Source organism: Agelaius tricolor, unplaced genomic scaffold (assembly GCF_023055355.1).
Source record: "Agelaius tricolor isolate 1412-34295 unplaced genomic scaffold, bAgeTri1.0.p SCAF_14, whole genome shotgun sequence".
NCBI lineage: Eukaryota > Metazoa > Chordata > Aves > Passeriformes > Icteridae > Agelaius > Agelaius tricolor.
In genome coordinates this window covers 3,054,212-3,070,810 of record NW_027269274.1, presented here as the reverse complement: position 1 = coordinate 3,070,810, position 16,599 = coordinate 3,054,212, and the positions used below count along the sequence as shown (strand labels likewise).

At 43.3% G+C, this 16,599-nt stretch overlaps 1 protein-coding gene across 1 annotated transcript in view; it reads right to left on the bottom strand.

The window, feature by feature from the left end:
• Positions 1 to 16,599, bottom strand: part of CNTN3 (contactin 3) — a 104,151-nt gene that overhangs the window by 72,154 nt on the left and 15,398 nt on the right. Inside the window, exon 2 of the mRNA XM_071439328.1 lies at positions 7,255 to 7,391. Within this exon, the coding sequence (XP_071295429.1) occupies positions 7,255 to 7,312 (58 nt within the window). The 5' untranslated portion in view covers positions 7,313 to 7,391. The remainder of the gene's footprint in view (positions 1 to 7,254; positions 7,392 to 16,599) is intronic.

Here is a 16,599-nt window from a genome sequence, read left to right as displayed (position 1 = left end):
TTTTAATTCAGGTTTAAACCGTTTTTAAGTTCTCATTGCTCAACAGCTGCCAAAGGCAAGGGAATGCCACGCTTCTCTTTGCAGTCCTTGCTGAATGCAAAGCACCTCAAAGTTGCCCCAAATTATTTTGCAAAGCAGGTGCAAGGTGTGGTTTTGCAGCTCACAGCCTGTGAGGGTGGAGTGGCAGCACTGGAGATGCAAAATGTTCTGATTATTTCCAACGGGATCCTGATCCACTCTGCCGTGTCTGCTGAATAGGAGTCATGCTCACTCCTCACACGGTACTTTTGAACAAAGTGACACTTCAGAGATGGGAACAAACCCTGATGTTTGTTATTTAGGATAATGTGGCAAGTCCCAACTTTGGAACTCTTCACCCAGACCCCTGGGACCACACAAAAGCTTCCAAAGCGTCACTGGGCTTTTACCTGGCAATTTAAATGGAAACTTGAGTCACATGCACAAACTCACAGCCATCACAACCAAAGCCAGGTCTCCTCAAAACTCCTTTATTGCGATATTATTCCATGTTTCTGTGTCCCTGCCTGTGAAAGGAGGTGGAACTGGCTGTTCTTTAAGGTCTCTTCCAACCCAAACCATTCTGTCATTCTCATTTTACACCACAGGGAAACACCCAGCTGGCTTCAGAACGGAATTCCTTAATTTACATCACTGCCCAAAGTCACTCTGTATCTCCCCCTCTCCAATAAGGTTTTCTGGCCCCACCTACTGAGTAAAATACTACAAATCCTTGTAGTGGCTGCTTCAAAAAAAACGTGGTTTCTACATTCAAATGCTCCCGAACATCTGACCCCCAACTATGCAGAAATTAAGGCCAGCCAAGCACAAACACATTTACCTGCACTTCATCATCTGCTTTCTATTCCAAGGCAGCAAAACTTGCCTGGAAAAAGTTCAGCTTCCCTGCCCAAAGGCCTGGCTTTGAAATGCCTTTGATTTTCTTGAAAGGCCCCTAAAAAGCCACCAAGAAAGTCGTAACTCCATGTTCCATCCAAGGAGGGGAAAGGCATCATGCTCTGCTAGTCAACTGTATTTTAATATTCTGTTTATAGTTATGGAAATTTGGCTCGTTTTAGCATCAATAAGTTCTGATTGTGCTAATCAGACAGGAATATAAATGAGCTTTTATTCGCTTAGGTTTTCAAACACGTTTAGTAAATATGGTTGAGGTTAAGCTTTAGACTCTACAATGTTGGGTTATTTTGTTACTGAAAAAACAGTGTGTAAATTGTGTTTTAATCCCTGATAAATACTGATCCCTGAAATCTCACTGCTGATATGTACATCCTGTATTGGAGGAGTTAAAGGCTACTATTAACACATTTGTTATTACACAAAAAACTGAGAGGTTAATTATGGCACAAATAAAGCTTTTGTCCAAGGCACTGGCAGCCACATATTTTAAATCACCAAAAATTAAAAACCTAAAGCATTCATTTTGAACATCATCATTAAGAACAACAAGAAAAATCAGAACAGTTTCTACTGAAGAGCTTTTTTTAAATACAAACTGAATTATTCTCAGTTCTGCTGTTTTGCTGAACATCTGCCAAATTATTCTGCTTTAGATTTCAACCCAGTGTACCTCCCCTGTTTTTCAACTGTCAGTCTCAGCCTCTTTAATCTGTTTTTTTTAACTCCATGGTGTCCTGAGCTTCCCAAGTTAAGGGGTGGAAAGGATGGAAGCAAAGAGTCTTCCAACAACTTTCAGGACCTCACTTCTGTGTTATTCCACACTAAAACTTAAAATAACACCCATGGAGAGGCTCCTGTGCTGTCCTTGTCACAAGGCAGGCAAGCTGGGAATCTTCAAAAGTCACTTTTTCCAAGGTGTCGGGGAAAAAAAGGCTGAAGTCACACAGCAAATAATTAGCCATAAACAAAATACCAGGCTATGATCTATCTACCAAAAACTACAGCAAACAGAAGTCCTAAAGCATTGGGATTTACCACAATTCCTGTTAAATCAGTATTTATTTGTGGACTGGAGTAAGTATTCCAGTAGGGATTACTATCCAATGTGCCCAAGCTCCATAACCTTTTACAATAAATATATTGGAATTATTTGCTCTATTGTACTGCACTTCAAACTGCAGTAGGCAGAAGAACTGCAGAAGTACAAATGTGAAGCCTTCGTGCTCAGTAATATTTGCAGTAACAGAATTTTATTGCAGGATAAAATGCTTGGAAATTCCTTCTTGGTAATTTATGTGAAAATCAGAATTGCCACTAGCCAAAATTCTCCCATTCAAATGTCTTTAAATCTGCAATGAGCTTAATTAATGAAGATAAAGGCAGCATTTGCCTCGTTAAAATGAGGCATTGATTGTGTGAAGGTGAGGATTCAGCTTTAAGGTTGGACAGTATCTGCAGCACCAGGGAGCTGCTCCTCAAGAGGAGGCCTCCCTCAGCTGGCAAGACAAAGCAGAGACCAAGGAGACTCTTCAAAAGCTATTAAAGGCCTCTTCCAAAAAGAATTTGGATATAAGAGCATTTCCTGCACTTGTGGAATTCAATGCTGTAACTGGTGAGAGCACACCCAGCACGGAAACGCCGACTCCTGGAAATCCATGAACTTGGAGAAAGGCCAGGACGTCAACAAAGGTCTTTCCGTGGCCTTTGGGCTTGAATTCATATCCAGCTCCAAGTTTATATTTAGCTGACCAGAAAACACAGATCCTCATGAAGGAGACTTTTTTCACCTCACCTAATTCCAAGTGAACGGATTGAATGTGGTCACCCCATCCATGAGTGCCCAAAGGCTGCTACAGGAGGAATAAAGGAGCTGCAGAGGAAGGTGAGATTTACCCTGGGCCACACAAGAGGTGAAGGCTCTGCAAGAATCAAGAACTGCAGGAAGTTACACCTGGAATTAATTCATGACTTCAGCACAGCTTAGTTTGGCACTTTCGCTGTTCGTGTTTTTGTGTTGTTCTGCGTTTTTTACTCATCTTTGAAGTTGCTCTTCATATTAATTTAAAAATAATAATGCTAAAGTTTGTGTTTCGGAATTTTGAACAAGACAGACATGTTGAATATATACATACATACATATATTAATATATATAAATATTTTTTTTAATGCTCACTAATCACCTTTTTGCTCCCCAAACACTTCAGAAAAAAAGCAGAACTCTCAAGGCCAGTTTCTCATTTTGTAGCTAACTGAACCCAAACTTTCTGGCAGTGCAATGAACGCTGGGAGTGCTGCACAAACCATCCCAGCTAAACAATTCTGACAGTCACCACTGGCATAGCTGCACTTGAACATGATGGCTGGGCATGTATAATGCACAAAAAGGAGATTACTATTAATATGCAAAAGCATTATGCATCAAAAGCCAGGCTGGCTCTGGCTGAAGGCTGTAACTCTTAATGAAAACTGAATTTGAACAAGAGTAGTAAATGATGTTATTTATTTTTTTTTTCCTTACAAATGGACTTTTACCCATAAAGAAACTCCCCACCAAAGACTAAATGTGAAGGGGATATTTCTGCTCTCCTTGTGGCATGATTTAATCCCAACATCCGAGCAGTAAGAACAAAGAAGGTTTGTTTTCATGCTCTTTGGAAAATAAAGAAAGAATCATGATTTCCAATTTCATAAGTCTCCTAAACTTGATACTCAAAAAGAGAACTGTGAATCTGATACATGACATTGCTGTGCCTGAGGGCTTAACAGTTTATTTCTGTATTAGACTGAAACAACAAAATGAAAAAATGAAAATGAAAGCAATAAAAATACCTGAATTGACATAAAGAAATACACAGAATATGATCTACTTTTTAACTCAAATGGACTGCTGTACAAGGAATTAGAAGAAAAATCTCCCTATTGGCAAATTTTAGTATAAAGTGACAGAAGAGGAACCAGGCTTCAATATCCAAATAACTTCTATATATTACAGTAGAGCATTGACTGGGGGTTTTTTTGTGGCTTTGTGGTTTTGGTTGGTTGGTTTGTTTTTTGGGTTTTTTTTGCCAAGTCTTGCAATGGCTGGAGGAAAAGATTTAATAATTATTTTTGGTTTTCTCTATTTAAATAAAGTGCAGCAAAGCCAGTGTTAGGACACAGAGTTTGTGATGGCAAGGAGTCAGAATTTCAGGAGAGAAAGTTAATCCAAGTGGCGTCTCCAGTCTCACCCTGGACACGACGTTTGAAATGTGCCCCCTTCATCTCCTGAAGGAGAAAAATGGTGTGCACTTACACACAGAGTCCTCCTTGTTTCATTTCTCTGAGCTCTCTCTTTATTCACAGCTTTCCTTCCCCTTCAACCACCCTTCAGAAGTTGTTTTTCTGTTAAATCTCGGAAGATTTAGGAACATCCATTTCTGGGGAGGAGAGCAGCTGGTTTCAGCAGAGAGAACAGCAGAGAGAACAGTGAGGCAGTGGAGAAAGCAGAGCCTGGGCTCTGCAGGGCTGGAGCAGCCCAAGCACTGCCCTTGGCGCCTGCTCCTGCTCTCCAGGAGCAGGAAAATGAAGCCAAAATGCACAAAAGTGGCCAGAAAATGCAGCTGCCTCACAAACTGCACGGAGGTTTTCACACACACGTGATGGGGGCTCACAAATGCATCAAATTGCTCATCAAATTCCTCCTCACATAATCCAGGCAGGAATTGTACCCCAGTTCCCCAAAGACCAAGTGCAATCAGCACATCCAGTAGGGGTAAAAGCCCTACAAGAATCACAGGTTGCAAGAAGTTACACCTGGAATTAATGCATTACTTAGCACAGCTTAGTTTGGTACTTTCATCGTTGATGTTGTTCTGCATATTTCACTCATTTTTATCTTTGAAGTTGGTCTTCAGAGTAATTTAAAGATAATAATGCTAAAGTGTGTGTTTTGAAATGCCTCTTCTAACAAGGCAGACATTTGGAAACCCCACATATATATGAGTATATATATATATATGTATATATATATACATATGTATATATATATACATATATATACACATATATATATGTATATATATGTATGTATATATATATGTATGTGTATATATATCTATATATATATATATATTTTTAATACTCAGTAATCACCTTTTTGCTCCCCAAGGTAAATGGACAAAAAAAAAACCAAAAAACCGTGGGATCATTAGTCATACAGATATAATCATACTTCAATAAACAAAAACCCAAGGGCCACTGGGTTTTTTTTTCCATTAGATCCTCTCACATTCTCTCCTCTTTGATGAACTATGAAGATTCACAACAGATAAAGGAAAAGCAATTCAATATAGGACACTGCAATAAGGGACCTAGTTTGAAATACATTATCTGCAAAGACAGACAGTGTCAGGGTTCATAAGCCAAGATCAGCATCATCTCCTTTTCTGCAGCTGTGATGTTATTTCATAACACTGAACTGCACACAGCTCTTTCAAGAACTGTCTTTTTGCTTATAGGCAAAGCACAAGAAAAATGGTTTTCTATGGGCAGGCAGAATACCTGCTGATCTGTCTTAGTAAGAGGTTAAAACAAAATTCTCCAAATTGTTTGACAACTTATTTCCACATTCACAGAGTGCTCTTACTAAAACCTGTTTTGGAATCAATTCAGCTCCAGGATTGCCAAGTGGATTTTAGCAGCCTGCTGCTCCAAAGGTCCACTGAAGAGATTCATGCAACTGAAGCCAACAGGTCATGTTAGCATGAACACATGCCCAAATAAAAGGTTTTTATGTCAGGATTGAGCCCTTCTGCAGAGTTTTGAGGGAGATGGGTCAGGCAGCTGGAAATGCTCAGCTCCTTGAACTGCATCTGGCTCAACTCCTGTCTCTGCAGGTGCTGACAGGGACTCCCCACAACCTCCCCAGTTACACCAATCCAACATCACATCTGGGATGTGCATCCTTGATGGTGCTCCAGGCTCCCAAGCATGCCAGCTGGCTTTTGGAACCAGGAAAATCAGCTTTTCACTTGACTTCTTGCTGGCTCTCCAATTCACCACCTCCCCATGGCCACTAAACTGACATTTGGCAATGTCACCTGAAACAGGTGCAGAGAAGGGCTGGGAGGAGGAACACTGCTTTACCAATGTCACTTCCCCTTCTTTAAAGTTCCTGACTAAGCCGAAAACAAATCCTGGCCCTCTGAGCCTCCATGAGAAGGTAAATCCATCCACCCTGGAGCTGTGTGCAGGACTCCAACCCTGCTGAGCACACACAAGGGATGGAAGGGGATGGAAGGAGAGGCTGGCAGAGCACAGGATCAGGAGGAGATCCCAGCCTGGGGTAGCCCAGGGCAGCCACAGCATTTCCCTCCTGCACTGGAGCTCTTGGAAAGCAAACTCATCTATCCACAGCAGATTCTGGGGATAAACCACTCGATTTCCATGCTCCACCAAGTGCAGGCACTGCCCTGCTCCCAGAGTTGTGCTGCCCATCCTGAAGAGGATGCACAGGGGGCACCTGGGCACTGCCCTGCTCCTGGCAGGTCTGGCAAAGCCAGGGGCACACAATTCACCAGAGCCAAGCCCTGAGGACAGGGCAGGAGCTGCTCCTCTCCCCTCACACCCCTGGCATCACCACAGGGGAGGCTGGAGCAGGAGAAGCTGAGCAGAGAGATCATCACAGTGAGCCCTGTGCTGCTGGGAGTGAGCACTGAGCTCCAGAGGGGAAAGGAAAATGACTCTGCAGGGCTGGTATGAGAGCAGAGAGGAGAGCTCAGCAGCACAGAGGAGAGAGGGGACCTCAGCAGCACAGAGCAGAGAGGAGAGCTCAGCAGCACAGAGCTCAGCAGCAGCCCAGAGGAGGAGACCTCAGCGGCAGCACAGCTCCAAACTCCCAGAGTTGCCTGGCACAGCAAGAAAAGCCAATCCCTGCTCCAATTCAGCAGTTCAGCAACAACCCAGGGCTGCTCCTCAGGAATATAAACCCCATTCTAAAGCAGGGTTTTGGGGAAAGCTGCAGCAATCAGCCTCAGCAAGAATCTGCAGTGTCCAGTTGAAGACTAACACACATTGCAGCTCTTCCATCAGCACACCTACCAACAGCATCCTTCATCTTCTGCCTGCTTGGGAAGCACATCCCTACGTGGCAAAGGCTCTTTTCATTCCCTCCCTTTTAATATTTTCCATTAACATGTCTATTGTATGCTCAGTTCCTAAACCTCTACATAACTGGTGCATTTCAAAGCCTCTGGGTTCTCCTCCACAAGTGCAGCCGAAACCTTGAATCTGGGAACTCATGCACAGTTCTAAAAGAGAAATTAAGAGATTGTTGTTACCTGCAAGGCAGCCAACAAATGACACCAGGAACAGCTGCTCCCACAGCAGCAGCAGCATCTTCAGTCTCCTGGATTCAGTAATTCTGGCTGTCTCACAGGAACTGTGTGTTTGAGACTTTCAGGTGGCAAGGTTTAACCTGTTAAAAGAACAGACATAAAATTGAATCCCTTGATGGTCCTTAGGAATTGGCTTCCTTGATAATGCACTTTTAAATAAATACAAAGTTGACATATCCTTTAATGTTCCTTTTTTTTCCAGGTCTTAATCCCCCAACAGAAGGGCGCATCCATATTTCACATTTTTTCATGTGCATGAGGTGCTGGAAGTTTTATTCTCCAGCAGGAGCAGAGCTGACAGCAAAGTTGATTCTGCAGTTCCCCCCAAGCTCCAGCACTGATTTATTTGTGAGATGCAGTGGATTTAAAGGAAGGGAGTAGATGAGGTGCAAACACAGAGAGTTCAGCAGCTGAACACACCTGGGAGGAGCAGCCTGGGCTGCACTTGCCTTGTGCCAGCCAGGCTGGCAGCAACACAAACCTGTGACTGATTTAATTAAAGCCATGTCCAACCCATCCTTTTTTGGTGCACTGGAGTGTGAGGTGCTCACTGGTGGCTTTTTTAGATTTAATTCCTCTTTGGACTTCTGCACCAGGTGCAATGAACCAATTTACTGCAATTTCTACCTCTGTCACTGGCCAGATGATAAACCCTGTGCCCAGCCTTACCAACCTATAATATTATTTCACTTGTATTTTTTTCCTAGAGTAGCTTTACAGTAATTTTTCTTTAGATGCAGGACAACTCTGGCCCATTATTTTCTGGATGTCACTTCCACAGCATCCTTTTTCTTCAGAGGAAGGGCAGACAGGCAGGACACAGCCCAGACTCAATGATTCCTTCTGGAATTAGCCTACAGATCACTGCATGGCCATATTAAGGTCAAGAAAGCAACTACTAACTCTGAGGAGCCAAATCTGAGCTGTCTGAACTTGATGTTTCCATGTGAACTACATTTTTTTTTTTAACATTAGAATTAAGGGTTTAATACTGCTGTAGAACAAGTGTTTGAATTTGTAGCTAAGCTCCCCAGAAAAAGAATTCAAACAGAGGGTCTGCTCTCTGATCCATCCCCAGCTTGTGATTAGCTAGGAGAATTTTCTCTCCTCCAAAGCACATCACCCTTTGCCACAAGGTATTGTATTTGTGTGCACCCCTGTGGCAGGAAGGAATGATGAATCTGACTCCGTGTTCTCAGCAGGCTCATTTATTATTTTATGATCCTATGTTATATTAAAGAATACTACACTAAACTATACTAAAGAATACAGAAAGGATACTTACTGAATGCTAAAAAGATAATAGTGAAAACTTGTGACTCTTTCCAGAGACCCCACACAGCTTGGCCCCAATTGGCCAATGAGTCAAACCAACTCACACCAGAACCTACCCAATGGAACAATCACCTGTGGGTAAACAATCTCCAAACACATTCCAAAGCAGCAAAACCCAGGAGAAGCAAATCAGATAAGAATTGTTTTCCTTTTTCTCTGAGGCTTCTCAGCTTCCCAGGAGAAAATCCTGGGCGAAGGGATTTTTCCAGACAATGTGAATGCCACAACAAGGGGAGTATTTTTTCCTCATCCTGCCATCCCTGGCTCCTGTGGGATTCACACAGAGCTGGCAGTGGCATCCTCCATCCAGTGCTCAAGTTCTTGCTTTCTCATTTTCCCCATGTGCTTCTAAACCAGGAAATAAGCCAATCCAGGCCCTCTCATCTCTGTCAAATACCAGGTGTTGATCCCCCAGCAAAGCTGGCACACAGGAAGGCTCACAGCAGGGATGTAGCAATTCCCAGGCGCCTCAAATGGGAATATCCCACCCCAGGGCAGCTCCTGGGTACAATTTTAGGAGCCCCACCCAGGTTCTAACAGAACTCAGATGGAAAGACGTTGGTGATACACAACTGAAATGTTACTGGTTTCCAAAAGGAGTGATGGGAGTACAATAAATTCTGTTCATTTTTGCATGGTAAAACCTCAGCACAGTGTTTTGGCAAAAAGTTAGCTCTTCACAGAATATCCTGAGTTGGAAGGGACCCACAAAGATCCTAAATCCAACTCTCAGCCCTGCACAGGACCCACCCTGTGCCTCAGAGCATTGTGCAAACTTTTCTTTCAGCCAAATAAGAAGTGAGGTCACAGAGAAACCTGTTCTGTAGCAGATCTGCAATTCAAGGTTTTACTTTTCTCCTTTTCTGTTTGGTTTTTGGTTTTGTTTTATTTCTTTCCTTGGCAAAGCAAATCCACAAGAAAAATCCCAACCTAACAGAATCGAAACAACACAAAACCCACAAAAAAGGGCAAACAACAAAAAATCAACCAAACAACATAAAAAAACTTCTTGTTGAAGCTGTACACTTGGATTGGCCATTGCTCTCCCTGTGCTTCCAAGGGGCACCCACAGAGCCTTCCCAAGGGAATGTTATCCATGGGAAACATTTATCACCATCCCAGCCCCTGGGACCCAGGAATTCCACAGCTGCAGAGAGAGGGGACGAGGTGAAGCATCAATATTAAAATAGGTCACTCTTGTGTGTCAGCTTTCTTGCAGTCTTGCAAGGGAAAAAAAAAATGCAGAGGCTAAATTAATTTGGTTTTGTTCTCCAAGTGCTCTGGGCAAAGCAGAACGTGATAGATCCATTTCAGGCCAGGAGAAAACTGCTTTGGTAGAAGTTAAAAAAAAATTGAAAATTTGATAGCCTTGTATATGGGTATAAAATCATAAAAATACATTTCAACCTCTGGCTGCATTATATTTTAATAAATTTTAGTATCTAAGAAGAGAATAGTAGCTACCAGCCAACACTGTAAGACTTAAATTGCTTTAAACACTTCATTTTCCTCGTGTTCTGTGAGGTTTTGCTAATCTAGGATCTATTCCTGAATACCACTGCTTCATTTTAAAAGCACCACAACTTAGGAGCGCTCAAATTTCCAGCTCTGAGTCAGATAAATGCATCAATGATATCTGTTCTTTGCAAAGATGCAAACCCAGATGTGCTCCCAAAGCATGAATCTATTCAAGCTCCTCCTCAGCTCATTGCTCTCCTCTCAAGAAGAGGAGCCCAAAGAAGTTTTTTACTCTGCAGAGGGGAACATGGAGGGCTGCAAAGCAGAGCTGCCCCTGGCCAAGTCAGTGGGATCAGGCTGTTAACAGAGCCTTGGTCAGTGCCTGGCACTGGAGAAAGATTCTGCCTTGGACATTGCTCCAAAAAGGAAAAAAAAAAATCAAATTCTGAGCACCACAGCAGCTCAGCCTCACTGTAACCTTTTATTTCTTACCCCGATGAGCTAAAAATGAAGATGTTAAAATCCCCAAATGTTGTATTAGAAAGGCTGCAGTGAGCTGCTTTTGGTAATGTACATATCCCAATTATTTCTGACATGGAAACAGCCTGCATCAAAGAAACCCACTGCCAATGAAGGGATCCAAAACCCAAGGACAGCATTGAGCATCTCTGTCACCTTCACAGCTCCTCCACAGCCCCAGCTGCTCCTCAGGTTCAGCCCCTTGCCTCTGGATTTTGTGTTCAAAACGTCCCATTTGAAAATTGCATTAAAATTTAATTTGTAAAATATCCGTATTAAAATGTCAATATTAATAAAGTATCAATTATTATAAAATTTCTCTTAATATTAAGAATAATTTTCTGTCCCCCTTTACAGAAGCAGAGGGGCAGATCCACATCATTATCTGGGGGGTTTTGGAAATAGGATTTAAACCGGCTCCTCCAAAATCCAGCACTTTGTATGTAAAGGCCAGGAAGAATAAAGACAAAAAGCACCTGATGTGGTTGGAAAAGACTGTAAGGAAACAAAGTAATAGCCACATAATATGCAAAAGGAAATAGAACTTTATTTTTAAATCAGAAAGCTTCCTATTATTAGGCAGTGCTCTGTCCTCAGAAGCCCAAGTTATTTCAAGGCAATAAAAAAGCAAAGCTGGGAAGTGGTGAGAAAAGCCACCAGGAAAAATTAACAGATTACCTTTCTTTAGGATTAATTTCTTCAACTTTCAGAGAAAAGTCAATTCTCATGAGTCGCTCCAACCATTTTCTTGATGGAAACAACCAGTTATCCAGAAAAAAACTAAAACCCAAACAAAACTACCAGCCAAACAGATTAGGTAGGATAGGAGCACACACATATAAAAAAATTCAGCTTGTTTTCTTCCTTTAAAATTAACCTTCCAGACCTTTGAACTTTCAGATCATATAACATGGCAAGTGATGCCCAAGAACGTCTGAAAGAAATAAAAAGTTTGGGAAAGGTTCAAGAGTCAGTAATTTTACTCAGTGACCTTAATTTTTACTATACAGAGTCAAACATAAAAAAGAAGTAGTTCCCTAAAGGGGGAATTTTTATTTCTATATATATATAGAACTGGAACTTGTCAGAGCTGGCTGGACAGTTCATTTTAAACTTGGAGTTTGAGCAGGAGGAATTTGTAGAGTCATCGAGTCTAAATGAATCAGAAATTCCTGGAACTCAGGAGAGCTGTGGAGACCCAGAACTTATTATTATTATTTTTCTGTATTGATCACAAAGCTCAGCACAGAAAATCAAGTGATGTCCTGACACTAGAGGTCAGCAGACCTTTGCTAAGGCAGGGAATTACTAAAATCTTATAAAATCATGGAATTATTTGGGTTGGAAAGGACCTTAAAGATCATCCCATTCCCACCTTGCCATGGCAGGGACACCTCCCACTGCTCCCAGCCCCAATGTCCAGCCTGGCAGGGCCTCATCTGGGTAAAATATGAGATTTATCCTCCAGTTAATGCTGAAGTCATCTCCACAGCACAGCACGAAAAGATGAGGTGCTGAACACTCCACAAGAAGCTCAAGCAGCCCATTTTATTTATTTTTCAGGGAGGGGAGTGCTCTCCATTTCTGATTATCCTCAGAATGAAATCAGCAGTTGCAGAAGTGACCCAATCCACCAGGCTTCCATGAGGAAACAGCTGAGCTGGAATTTCCTCATCACTGAGTCCAACCTCTGCCTCCCACTGTCCCTATCCAAGCCTGAAGGCACCAGTGCCACGATGAAAATATTCCAGTTTTGCATGGGAACTCCACATTTACCTCTCCATGGTCAATTAAAAAATAATTAGAAAAATGCTCCAGTCACAGGCTTTTGAAAACCCAAAGGAAAGAGAACTGAACCCCTGTGGTAGTTCTCCATTTGGACGTGATTTACCAAGGTGATCTTTCTCTAACACCAGGGAATCCCAGATTTTGCTTCAATACCAACACAGCCCAGTTCACTTGGATCTGTGTTGAGATGAATCCAACTCAAAAGTGCTAAAGGTACCTGCAAATACCCAGGCAAGGCTGGGCTGTCCAATGGCACAGCTGACCAGTAATTATTTACAAAAATCAAACTGGTATCTGTCATCTGCTGCACTGAAGCAGAGATGGTTTCAGAGTTTAGCAGGGATTTTTGCCAGTTGAAGGAAAGAGTTAATTCAATTTGACACCATCCACCAGGCAGATCTAGAGAGTAAAAGATCAGAGTAAATGCATGGGAGAGATTGGAAAGGCTTTGAAAACAGAACACAGAGGAAATATTGGCCAGCACAGAGGCAGCAGCTTCTGGAAGGAACACAAATGCACCCACTACACCTGCAAGGCTGTAAATAAAAAAGGATTGACCAGTTAAAAGCCACAGCAGCAAGACAAAGAACAGAGTTACAGAACCTGCTGAGCAATGCTGTGCCCTGCTCCTGAGATAAATGTAAGTAAGTTAAGTAAGTTAGGTGAGTTTAAAATGGTGCTCCAAGGAGAAATGGGATTGCTCCAGCTCCTGTGGGGTCTCATTAGCTCCCAGTTGCAGGGCAGCAGCACTCATTAGGGAGCTGCTGGCCAGGGAGCCCCTGGCCCTTCCTCAGCCCCCTGTCCCTGCAGGGGCACTGGCAGCAGCCAAACCCCCCTGGCCAAGCTGCAAGCACAGAATCAGCCAGGAACATCCACAGAATCTTCTCCATTCCCGAGCACTGAGCAGGGTTAAAGCTCTCTCCAGTGTGCCATTAGCAGAGGCCTAGTTAAAAGCATCATTTTATACAAAATTAATTTACAACAGCTTAATGTGGAAGAAGCAGCAACTGTTCTGTGGAGAGTTTTATTACAGCTCCTCCTGTCTGGCTGCATTTATGGGCTCTGAGGCACGGTCCCCTGCCTCCCCAGCCCATCCATCCCCTGCACTTGATCCAAAGCTCCCTGGAACCCAGCTCACACAGGTGGTTCTGCTCTGCAGAACGCCCTCCCTGGCCCTGGAACTCATTCCAGTCCCTCCTTCTCCCGGTGCAGCAGAGAACATTTGTAGTGATTGAACGGCCACTCTGCCCACAGCCAGTGCCACAGAACATTTCTGCTTTTTAGCTCTGATTCCTCACGACAGCCCAGCCCCTGCACACACCAGCAGGGTTTGCTCAGCTCCCTCCTGCAGCTCTGCCATCCCACTAATCACTAAAACACCTTTAGCTCAGCTCAGCCTTTACACAGGGAGTTATTCCACCTCAACAAAAAAATAAAAAATAAAAAATTAAGGAGTGCTATTTATCTTGAAGTCCTCAGGAATCCTGCTCTGTTTTAAGCCCATTAGCCTCTTCACATCCTGCCAGAGGATTTTGCTCTGCAGCACCTGTGGAGACAGCTCAGCTCCATCAATCCTGGCACACCCCTGGGAACACCTCACCCAAGAACCAGCTCTGCATTCTCCCCAAAGTTTTCTGGGAAATGTTCACTGGACTCTCTTTAAACTCTTGCCATTTTATCAGTTATGAGATGCAATTTTAAATTAGTAAGTCTGAAGCAAAAGCAACTCAAAACCCAGCAAACACCGAAGACCAATTCCCACCACAGTGACCAAATCTCACGCCATGTGTGTCACAGACGTATTTTATGAAAACTCCTTTTGACAGGATTTCTCCTCCTGAGAAGCCTCAGAAAAAAAGAAAAACAATAATTATCTGCTGCTGTGGGATGCAACAGGGGCATCTTTGATTGGTCCAAGTGAGTTGTTTCTACTTGATGGCCAATCACAGTCCAGCTGTGTTGGGATTCTGCTCAGTCACAAGATTTTATTATCATTCCTTTCAAGCCTTCTGATGAAATCTTCCTTCTATTCTTTAGTATAGTTTTAATATATCATTTTCTTTTCATATAATATATATCATAAAATACCAAATCAGCCTTCTGAAACATGGAGTCAAGATTCTCATCTCTTCCTTCGTCCTGGGACCCCAGTGAGCACCACCACAGACGAGGACTTCATGGAAACTATTTTTGGTGTTGGTGCAGTGAAGGTGTTCCAGTGCTAGTGCAGATTAATTTTTCATGCAGCTATTAAATTAAATCAGAATTATATTGCCCTGGTCTGCATTACTTAGCGAGACATCCACACATTGAACTGCTGTGGAAATCTGCTTTATCTCATCTGCACACAGACTTTGTGTTTAACACCAAACTCACTCCCAGGCTCCAACCAAAACCTTCCTTCAGTGCCAAAATTGTACTTCCCAAACATACAGGAGAGAAGGATGTTAAAAACCAAATACTTGCAGGAAAAATTCTTTACCTGTGGCAACCCAGAAATTTGTATATTTAGCACAAAGAAGAGCTTGAGATTCTGTACAAGTGTTAATAAAATTGAAAAGTAGATAATCATATTCACCACTCAGTGCCAAAAGCCAACTTCAGCTGCTACTTTAAATATTTCCATTTATTACGCAGTAATTCAGTAATTGTTAAATGCCTTCCCAACCAGTGACAGCACAAACTTCCCATGCTGATGAACACAAAAATGTAAAAACTGCAATGCACCGTTGATGACATGACCTGTGCTCTGCCCATTAATTCTTCCTTTCTTAGAGTAACAGTATTTTAAACTAATAATCAAGACTAAAAGTCTATTTTTTTTTCCCAGAAGAGTGACCTGTCAAAAAATCAAGTATTTCCTGTTATTTTCAGGCCCCTGTTGTTGTAATTTTTGTGCCTGAGGCTTTTCCCCTGTGACCTACCAATTCCAGACACCCTTTTAATAACATTTATGGGTCAACACCTTCAACCAGGCATCCCAAGGCAGGTACTGCCAGAGGTCAGGAATTCTGTGAACCCACATGACAGCATGTCACAAATCACTTCAAAATAATGTAGGGCTGGAGAATGATGATAAACAAATCAGAGCTGTTGGAATTTTTTAAAAAATCAACTATGAAGTTGGGTGACCTCTGGCTTGTGCAGCTGCAGTGGGGGAAAAGGTGAGACCTGATTTTTATTTCCATAAGAGGAATGACTCCCATGTCTGCATTTGTGTCCCAAACTCTCCAGGGCTGCCAGGAGCACAGGGAGCCTTGGGGTGGAGGAGAATTCAATGCTGGGTCAATTCTTAGTGCCTGAAAAGAAGGGTGACCATTGGAATCAGAATGGTTTGGGTTGGAAGGGACCTTGGAGATCATCACATTTCACTCCTGGCATGGCAGGGACACCTCCCACTGTCCCAGGTGCTCCAGCCCCAGTGTCCAGCCTGGCCTTGGGCACTGCCAGGGATCCAGGGGCAGCCACAGCTGTGCCAGGGCTGCCCACCCTAACAGCCAAGAATCCCTTCCTAATATCCCATATAAACCTACCCTTGTTCAATTTGAAGCCACTCCCTGTATCCCATCACTCCATCCCCTGTCAATTGTCTCTCTCCATCTTTCCTGGGGCTCCTTCAGGCCCTGCAGGGCCACCCTGAGCTCACCCAAAGCTTCTCCTGTGCAGGTGAACAATCCCAGCTGTGCCAGCCTTTCCTCCCAGCAGAGCTGCTCCATCCCTGGCATCATCCTGGAGCCTCCTCTGGGCTCTCTGAGCAGCTCCAGCTCCTCCCTGGGCTGGGCCAGGGCTGGGGCAGCTCTGCAGGTGGGAAATCACCTGGGAGGGGCAGGATCCCCCCTTTGCTGCTGGCACCAGCCCAGGGTACCTTCATGCCCCATTCCTCATTGCTGAGTCTGGAGCTTTGACCAGCACACTCAGAGCTGTCCCTGGTGAGGCACAAAAATCAGCATTTCTGTGCCAGCACCTTCCTGCCATCCACTACAAATCACAGCTTCAAAAGCCTCTTTCATCCTGCACTGCTGCCCCAATAAAAACTCCTCACTTTCCCCTGCATACATAACTCCCCTTTGATATTCCTTGGCCAGAACAAAGTTGATCTGTGCCTCCCTGCTGTCCAGCTGGAATTAACACCCACATCCCACATGGATCCCCAGGAATGCTGATCCATGCTGGCTGCCCAGGTTCCAA